The 10,113-nt window shown below is 40.1% G+C and overlaps 1 protein-coding gene across 1 annotated transcript; it reads right to left on the bottom strand.

Moving 5' to 3' along the window:
• Positions 1-573: 573 nt before the first annotated feature.
• On the bottom strand, positions 574-1,569 carry LOC114552220 (trace amine-associated receptor 1-like). Its single transcript, XM_028572866.1, has one exon. It carries the CDS (start codon positions 1,567-1,569, stop codon positions 574-576), a length of 996 nt encoding a protein of 331 aa, XP_028428667.1.
• Positions 1,570-10,113: the final 8,544 nt, after the last annotated feature.

The following is a 10,113-nucleotide window of genomic DNA, read 5'->3' as shown; positions in this document are numbered from 1 at the left end:
ATGCTTCTTGGTTTAATCTTAGGATTGACATGGTCATCCTTTTCACAGTATTTCATTCAACATTCTAATGTGCTATCGAATGCACTGCAGTTAAAATAAACCTAATAAACAACATTCTTTCTCTCTCTTTAATGTCACTAAATAATAAAAAAATAAATAATGGGAGTACAGGCTATCCTTGATTCCCAGGAGAAAATGTCAGACTTGTTATCACAAAGGTGCTGGCTTTCCTTGGACCCACCCCAGAACCTGACCAAAAAGAAGTGATGTTCTGTTGTTGCTGCTCTGCTGCTTACTGTGTGCTTTGTAAAAGTGACGTCATGGAGATAGGATGCACTGGGGCACCTGAACACTGGTCCACCGTTGGCCCCTTCACAGATCAATGGGAGCAAAATGACCACATTTTTTTTATATGAGAAAATAGATTTTCATCTGTTTTTATGTGCATCTGCAGTTTGCTCATTAGCCGTTCAAAAAATAGGAGCAAAATGAAATTTATTTGTTTACCTTATTGCAACTATTTTGTTTTTAAAAAGAATCTCTACTTTTTAGAGGCTTTGGCTTTGCATCAATTCATTCTGTGAAAAGCGTTGTCTCTGAAATGTCAGATTTAAAGATATTAACTGAAGTGAATAATTGAAATGCCTTTCTGAACCAACTATAAAAGAATGCATATATTAAAGGGTTCACAGTAGAATTCAAGTAGCCCACCCATACAAGTGTTTCGAACAACACTGGTGGTGTTGAGTAACTGATAAAGGGATCAATGATGTTACAGACAAAAAAAGGAGTCCAAAAAGAAAGGAATGCCCCCATTATAATAGCAAGTGTTTTAGTGGCTTTTGTCTGACTCTTATTTGAAATTCTTGCTGATTTCAGACAGCTTGTGTTTTGTATGCTGTGCAACTGTCTCTGTGCCACTAGGAAAATCTTAAGGTAAACACCAAGCATTATTATTCCTGGAATGTAAAAGGAAAGTACTGATGAGACTGTACTTGACAGTCTACTCTGAAACAAAACACATCCTCCTTCACACACAATGTGGTTATAGTAGAACTCCTCAATCCCCCAAAGATTTAACTTGAGAAAAATCATTCCAAAGCCTATGAGAGCTGAAATGCTCCAACTGAGCAGAATCATGATCAACACAACATTAACAGATATTTTTCTTTTGTATAGTAGAGGTTGGCAAACAGCAAAGTGACGGTCAAGTGATATGAATGACAGATTTAGGATTGAAGCTGTACACAACATGACATCAGAACTCATATAGACTTTACAAAAGATGTCACCAAAATACCAGCAAGACTCTATACATTTGATCATACTGGGAAACATGACTAACAACCCTAAAAGAAAGTCGGACATAGCAAGAGAGGCAATCAAGTAATTTGTTGGAGTATGGAGCTGCTTAAAATAGGCAATTGAGACAGTGACTAAAAGGTTTCCACACACTGTTAGAATGACTGTGACCCCTAGAATCATGTAGAGGGTGATGCGTATGGACAAGGGATAGATGGTCCTCAGACATGAACCGTTTCTGGACTCATAGCAGAGCACTGGCTCCATCTGTTAGGAGAGAAGTTTACTTTGTTAATGGCGACAAACTTGGTGGGACATTTAGTCAAGTCTTTCTCTAGTTTTGTAATGTAGTGATGGTCATCTAGAGAAACTAAAGACAATGTTTGACCATATAACACCTTCACCATCCATAAATGTATATATATAGTCTGTGGTTGGCTGCTATAATCATAGAGCACTGGACTAGACCTGCTGTAAACCATTAAAAGTAAGTAAACTGCTAATTCATGCAGAGGGCCAGCAAGGCAGTAAGGTGAAATCCTGTAAAAAAAACTATAAAATAAAAAATAAGAAGCTGTTGCATTGCTGCTCTTTTGTCTTGAGGGTCTTCTGAATGGATAACCTCTGTAAAGTGACTTTATTTGCAGCTTTGAATTTGCTCCAATATTCTATGCAGCTGGTTTCCATAGTATCAATTCAAATGAAAATGTCATAAGTGGGGCCCCTCTCTCCCTGGCTTGGATTAAACTGTGTTGGGGAAAATGTTACATTAAAAGGTGGATTTCAATTCACCTTTAACTCCACCTTTTGCAATTTGGTCTTAAGAAATTCCAAAAATAGCTGACAAATCACAAAAACATTGGCTAATGTAGAAACTTGGCATATTGCTAATAACTCAACTCACTTGAAATAAACATTTGCAATCAATGCTTAATTAAAAACTGTTCATAAACCACTTAAAACATGACTATTATTAATCCCCTGAAAACACAGCTGCACTTCAATCCCACACTTACCTTCCGAAGTCAGCTGGACAGATGTAGCAAGTCCATCAATTTGCCTTATATGGGGTCAGTTTAGCTTGTACTTATGAGCTCTCTGTCTCTCTAGCCAGTCACTTCAGTGGGTTAACTAATAGACCCTTGGGGAGTAAGGTTGGACAGTCTGTCCCAGTGGATAATGTAAAGTAGGAGGTGGATATTACTTTGCAATTAATAACATAGTATTTTAAAATTAAAAGTGAGTTTTTAAAGTTCAGCCTATTGTTTTGAAAATGAAAAGCAGACAAAGCTGAATGTATTATTGCCTTCACTTCCTGCTGCTGAGAGGAAGTACTCCACAGTAGAACAAGTGCAAATTTGCAATACCACACACACACACACACACACACACACACACACACACACACACACACACACACACACACACAGCATGATTGATCTGTAGATCCATGTTATTTGTCACATGAAATTGTACAAGGTACAATTCCAGTGAAATGTACTAACTAGCCAGTGAAATGTAATGCTGACTAGGTAGCCCAGGTTAGCAGAGTCGGCAGGAGATTAGCAAGTTAATTTCTCGATCCAGATGAGGGACTCATAGCCACATGCCATTACCGTCCAACGACAACCACATAACGCGCAACTTATATTTGTAAAATAGACAATCTGTTTTTTGTTTATTCTTTGTAAATTTAAAAACATCATTATATCCTGAAGCCATGACGATACTCCGGGCAATCACAGTGATTTAAATTCTATAGGTATCCTTTGAGCACACTAATATGATCTCCTTGAACCCCAAAAAAGCAGTTTGCTGGGTGTATAATGTCAAAAGCTTCATTCAAGATCTTAAAATATTGATCTCCAACATTCCCCCAATCTTGAACTTGACCAAAACATGTGTGCCAAGTCTGTATGTAGCATATTTTAGCTTATTTGGTTTTATTGTAGTATGGGTGACTTTAATTTGAAAATTAAACCACAAAATAAAACACAAACAATCAGACTGAAGAAGGAGTCTTTCCGGGATATATTATCCCAGAGGACTCAGGAGGCAGTTGCAAGGTACTGAAGGGCTCGAAGGGCTGCAGTCCCTGCCGTGAAAGAGGCAAAGCAGCGGGTGTGGGAGAAGTTCGGAGAAGACATGGAGAAGGACTTTCGGTCAGCACCAAGGTGCTTCTGGAAAACCGTTTGCCACCTCTGGAGGGGGATGCGGGGAACCATCCAAGCTGTGTACAGTAAGGATGGGACACTGTTGACCTCAACTGAGGTGGTAATAGGGCGGTGGAAGGAGAACTTTGAGGAACTCCTAAATCCAGCTAATATGCCCTCTATGGTAGAGGCAGAGCTGGAGGATGATGGGGGATTGTCGTCAATTTCCCTGGTGGAAGTCGCTGAGGTAGTTAAACAACTCCACAGTGGCAAAGCCCCAGGGATTGATGAGATCTGTCCAGAAGTGCTTAGATTTCTGGGTGTGGAGGGGCTGTCTTGGTTGACACGCCTCTTCAACATTGCGTGGAAGTCTGGGACGGTGCCTAAGGAGTGGCAGACCAGGGTGGTGGTTCCCCTGTTCAAAAAGGGGGAGTGTGCCAATTACAGGGGTATCACACTTCTCAGCCTCCTTGGTAAAGTCTACTCCAAGGTGCTGGAAAGGAGGGTTCGGCCGAAGTCAAACCTTGGGTTGAAGAGGAACAATACGGATTCCGTCCTGGTCGTAGAACATCGGATCAGATCTTCACTCTCGCAAGGATCCTGGAAGGAGCCTGGGAGTATGCCCTACATGTGTTTTGTGGATCTGGAGAAGGCATATGACCAGGTCCCCTGGGAGATACTGTGGGAGGTGCTGTGCGAGTATGGGGTGAGGGGGTCCCTTCTCAGGGCCATCCAATCTCTGTATGACCAAAGCGAGAGCTGTGTCCAGGTTCTCGGCAGTAAGTCGGACTCATTTCAGGTGAGGGTTGGCCTCCGCCATGGCTGCGCTTTGTCACCAATCCTGTTTGTAATATTTATGGACAGGATATCGAGGCGTAGTCAGGGTGGGGAAGGGTTGCAGTTCGGTGGGCTGGGGATCTCATCGCTGCTTTTTGCAGATGATGTGGTCCTGATGGCATCATCGGCCTGTGACCTTCAGCACTCACTGGATCAGTTTGCAGCTGAGTGTGAAGTGGCTGGGATGAGGATCAGCACCTCTAAATCTCTATAAAAGAGAATCGGCGCATCGGGTGTGGTATTAAATTCAATTTGTGATGTTGTGATGAAAAGAGAGCAAGCCAGAAGGCAAAGCTCTTGATCTACCGGTCAGTTTTCGTTCCTACCCTCACCTATGGTCATAAAGGCTGGGTCATGACCGAAAGAATGGGATCTAGGGTACAAGCAGCCGAAATGGGTTTCCTCAGGAGGGTGGCTGGCGTCTCCCTTAGAGATAGGGTGAGAAGCTCAGTCATCCGTGAGGAGCTCGGAGTAGAGCCGCTGCTCCTTCGCGTCGAAAGGAGCCAGTTGAGGTGGTTCGGGCATCTGGTAAGGATGCCCTCTGGGTGCCTCCCTAGGGAGGTATTCCAGGCACGTCCAGCTGGGAGGAGGCCTCGGGGAAGACCCAGGACTAGATGGAGGGATTATATCTCCAACCTGGCCTGGGAACGCCTCGGGATCCCCCAGTCGGAGCTGGTTAATGTTGCTCGGGAAAGGGAAGTTTGGGGTCCCCTGCTGGAGCTGCTCCCCCTGCGACCCAACACCGGATAAGCGGACGAAGATGGATGGATGGATGGATGGACAATCAGAATTTAACAAAAAACACCAAAAATAAAAAAGGATTAGTTTGAGAAGGAGCAGGTGGAAGCAAATAGTTTATTTGGTCCTGCCACTATTTCACAAAATCATATTATTACAAAGTAAATAGATATGCAAATACAACATACCATTTTTAAGGTCAGATTAAGACGTGCACAGGAAGAGGTATCATTCACCCAGCTCAAAGCTTTGCCCATGTATTGTCAGATATTTCAGGTCTCATTTTTCTAGGGACACATTTTTTTATTACATGATAGCATTATATATGATATAAATGTGGCCCTTTAAATATAAAGGGTTTTTAAGTACAACCCCAAATCAGAAAAAGTTGGGACAGTATGAAAAAAAAAAAAAAAAAAAAAAAAAGTAGTGATTTCTAAATGTACTTTGACTTGGCAATTGACAGTGATTATGCCTTCAGTTTTCTATTCCATAGAGTTCTTTCTCCAGGATCCTAGTCCGCCAACCTTGGGCTTAGGAAGGGTCCTAAAGGGCTCGATAGTGTTTTAAGCCCCCAACGTCTACTTCCAGGCAGCGCTGCGACCGTTGACTTCAAGGCACCTAACCCTAACCTTAACCTTAACCATTGCCTAATCCTACTGCCTTCCAGGTAGCACTGCCTGAAAGGAGACATCGGGGGCTTAAAACACCGATAAACTCCTAAAGGGCCAGGGATGATGTGGTACCGGAACGACCCGCAATACTCATGGTTCCCAATTGCGGCTCCTCCCACTTTGCAACTATATTGGAACAGAGTAAAGAAAACAACATAATTGCTTGTTGTGTGGGTGTGCCTAAGAAAATTGGCTGGGATTATGTAAATACATCTTGTTAAGGAAATCATGCACAAGGGCTAGGATGATTCGTCGACGTATTTGACGTCATCGATTACGTAAATAAATAAATAAAACTTGCGTGCAAATTAATTAATGTAATGCGGAACTATAATGCGGAACTAATGTAATGCGGAACTACTGTGAGATACGCGGGTTCTAGGGACACCTAATCTGTAGCCCCGCCTTAGCTCTGAAACTAGCCGAGCTCCACCGCCTACATGCTGTTTTTTGTCAGGTCGACGGTCCAGTGAGTCAGAGTCAGAGATAGCAGCACGAAAGGACGAGTATGGCGAGTGGAGGCGACGCACACGAGTTAGAGGACCTCTTTAAGAAGTTTGGGAAAACTTTGAGACTGTATGGCTGCAGCCTGGAGCCTCCTGTGTCATGCCCCCTCGTATCATGCCGTTGCCGCCTCGAAAGCGTCGGTCTTCGGGTCAGTTCCAGTAGTAGGCTACAGGCGAGAGAGTGGTCGATAAGACGAGGACTGTGTGTTGGCGTTGTTCAGCAGTTGTTGGGTATGTGAGTGGAAATACATCTAACATGCTAACACATTTCCGACGCCATCACCCAGATGTGCCAATCACTGGAACAAGACAAGAAAAACTGTCCAACTTCTCCTGCCTACAGTGCTTAACCAGCCTTTAGATACAAATAATTAAAGTTAAATTAAAGGGAGAAGAGCTTGGACGTTAAACAAGAGCTTACTCATTATTTTACCTACTACTGTCGAATAAAGCAGGCTACTCTTTTTGCACTTGCTCTGTTTAAGTTTTTATTTTTGTATTCCTCCTGAAAGTGACTTTATTTTGTGGTTGGATTGATAGCCTACATCTGGCTTCAGGTTGCACTACAAATTCATTTTACTTGAACAGTGCAGTGTTAAACAATTTTAATAAATAGAGATTTGAACCTTATTGAAATTTGTTTTGTGTAAATTGTTAATAATTGAGCAATGGGAAAATAATCTCTCATTGAAAAATTAATCGTTAGATTAATCGAAAAATGTTAGATTAGTTGACTAATTGAAATTGCTAGATTAATCGTTTAAAAAATAATCGTTTGGGACAGCCCTAACAATGTGTTGCGTATTGAACAAATGCAGAATAACTTCAAAATTGGTTATATTCATGTAAACATACAGACTTCATACATTCGTATTGTTATTATCACAGATTTAAATATGCTACATTTACAGCCTCTTAGGCCAAAAAACTGTGGCTGCCAAAGGGAGAGGAAAGTTTTGTCAACAGACCAACTGACTGCTATAGCATGACCGAATAAAATAAAAATAAAAACATTGTGTGTTCCTCATTGAAAACAACATATTACGATAAAAGCTTTAACTTTTACTTTGTGTCTGGAGTAAAACCGAATGCAAAATAAACACCAATTAATTAGAAGTGTGAATAATGGTCCGGTGGGGATGCAGGCAGATGTCAGCCACCTCTCCTGACTTCTCACACCTCCAAGAACCGGGTACTCATTAACACTGCATTCTAGCACCTCCTCATCTAGGGAGCTCATTATTTTCAGATGTTTTGGAGAGTGACTTTAACTGCATACTCACATGGTAAACAAATTAGTGACCTGCCACATAACCCTTGTGTGGTCCTCGGGTCAAATTTGACCCGTTTTCAAAGATCTTTATCAAAAATATGGGTTTCTTTCATCAAATTGCCCAAAAATAACATGGATGGTTCCATACACAAAATTGTAATTATGCATCAACATACGTTCCTCTGATCATAATCATTAGCTAAAGTAATTCATAATTTCTGTGTTTTTTAACTAAAAATTAAGGCATATTTTAATATGAATGAGGTTTATTGACCATGAATTCCAAACATAAGTGTAAAACTAGTGGTGATAAGTTGGAATTAAGTTTGTTTAGAAGATGTAAGACAGAATTGGAAAATGTAAACTTTATGGTTTATAAAACAAGCAAAACAGACAACACAAGGGTTAAAACACAACGGCTTGGACAACAGAAATAAATATTTTTGAAAAGCCAACCTATTTTCAGCTTTCTTTTTATGAACATGCTTTTTGTTTAAACTTATCATTTTAATGATAAGTTAAGAAATTGTACCCTGAAATAACTTAATATAAGTACCTTAAAGCACTTTATATGCAACCCAACTGTTCACTACTGACTTACTTTGTACTTCAGAGGAAAACATTGTAATACAACATTTACCTGACAGGTAAATGTTGCTGGTTACATAGCAGATTCAGATTTTACTCACATAAAATCCCAATTAATATGTGGAGTAATCACATTTGCCTGATGGCCTCAATGCGGTGCTCCATGCACCTCTCATCCGGCCCGTTATTAGAGCCAATCAGCAAAAATCTGCGTTAGTCAACCACCAGAATTGGAACAAGTACAGAGACCGACTCACAGTGGCGGAGCTGGCTCCACGGCGGTCTCGTCATAATTATTGTTAATAAATTTGGATCTGGGCTCAACGGCATTGAGTGGCTTTATTTCTGCTACTTCAAGAAATGTAGTTAACATAGTCAAGGTCTGAGGGAATGGCATGAAAACAACATTGTAGTTTATAATGATTCTAGTAACGCATGGCTTCTTGTAATATATTGCCCATGTGTTTGCCTTGTGTGAGGGAGCTATAGGCATACTTAACATCAAGTTCAAATAGGTGTAACATTATTATTATTTGCTAAAAAAAAAAGTTAGTATGGAAAACATAAGCAAGAGATGTGATGTTCATGTTCCTGTAGGCTATCCGCACATGGTTGTTAACTCCAGGAAAGTGAAGGAAGGTTCGGTAGGTCTATTCAGCAATCACTGGCTGCGCAGACACCTTAATTTCCCTGTAGGGATTAATAAAGTAATCTAGCACATTACATTTTTTTCTAAAAAGGCCAAAACTACCTCAAGCGAGCAAATAATCATTTTTGCGAATTTGAGGACATTTTTTTGAATTTTGCTGTTTCCATCAACATTTTCTAATGCGATACTTCAAAATGCATGTCATCTCCCCTCTCTCTCCCCCCTTTCGTGTCTACAGCTGTCCTGTCAATTAAAGACCAGAAAATAATCTTATAAAACAACAACATAATTAAAGCAAGTCACAGGCACATCTTTGATTAATGCTTTTTTATGAACAATAATTTACATCTTACAAAATGAAATAACAATTATTTAGTAATTATTAGCGCGAACATCATATGTTTGCATTACTGTACACATGCCATATTTAAAGACACACAAGGCTTTACAATCATGCTGATCCATAGCTCATAGTGTTGATACATTCTATACAGTTACAACATATTGCAGTTATTTGGCATTAAATTGCTGTTCAGGATTTATTCCTTGTGTGTGTGTGTGTGTGTGTGTGTGTGTGTGTGTGTGTGTGTACTCCTGTTATATTGACTAAAGTGATATTCCACACAAAATGTATCTTTTGAGTATTAAACGCCGCAGGCTTAAAAAAAATGACTGTGGAATTTGATTGGGTACATGGCAGGTAGAAAATCAGGAGGACAAATTGTAAACACAGTCCAAGCTGCACTTGGTAATATATTAGTTTACATACCATCAAATAAGGAAACTCATGTCTGTCATGGTTGCTATCACCTTTCCAAGTACATGTCACCATAAAACTGCAATCATACTTTCTGATGTCTCCTTCTTATATTTACATATAGCTATATATTATGAACAAATGAACTCTGCAAGTTATTCAATTCAATTTACTTCATCATATGCAGTGATTGCTGGGAAATACTGTTGTCTGCAGGGGTTAAAGTGGGATCTGGCAGGTGGGGGAACCCTAACATCCAATACACAGCACTTAAAGAAACTCAGTTAGTTAAAAGTTTACCACTCTAGTTATGTCCTTCTTCTAAAACAGTGGTTAAGAACACCAGGAGAAATTACCAGGAGTTGAGTTTTCATTAAAACTACATAATGACTCGTTTGGCTTGTTTCTTAAGTTACCATATGACCGGTTACTAACATGCATTTAAATGACTATTGGTTTGCAGATTATCTGTATCACCGTTTTATTTGCCTGATAACCAAAAAAGTGAATTAATTAAAAAGTGCTCTACTTTGGCTCAGCTACAGTTTGGTTTACAGATTATCTGTATCGCCGTTTTATTTGCCTGATAACCAAAAAAGTGAATTAATTAAAAAGTGCTCTACTTTGGCTTAGCTA

This window comes from Perca flavescens, chromosome 3 (assembly GCF_004354835.1).
Source record: "Perca flavescens isolate YP-PL-M2 chromosome 3, PFLA_1.0, whole genome shotgun sequence".
Taxonomy (NCBI): domain Eukaryota; kingdom Metazoa; phylum Chordata; class Actinopteri; order Perciformes; family Percidae; genus Perca; species Perca flavescens.
This window is presented reverse-complemented; position numbering and strand designations above follow the sequence as displayed.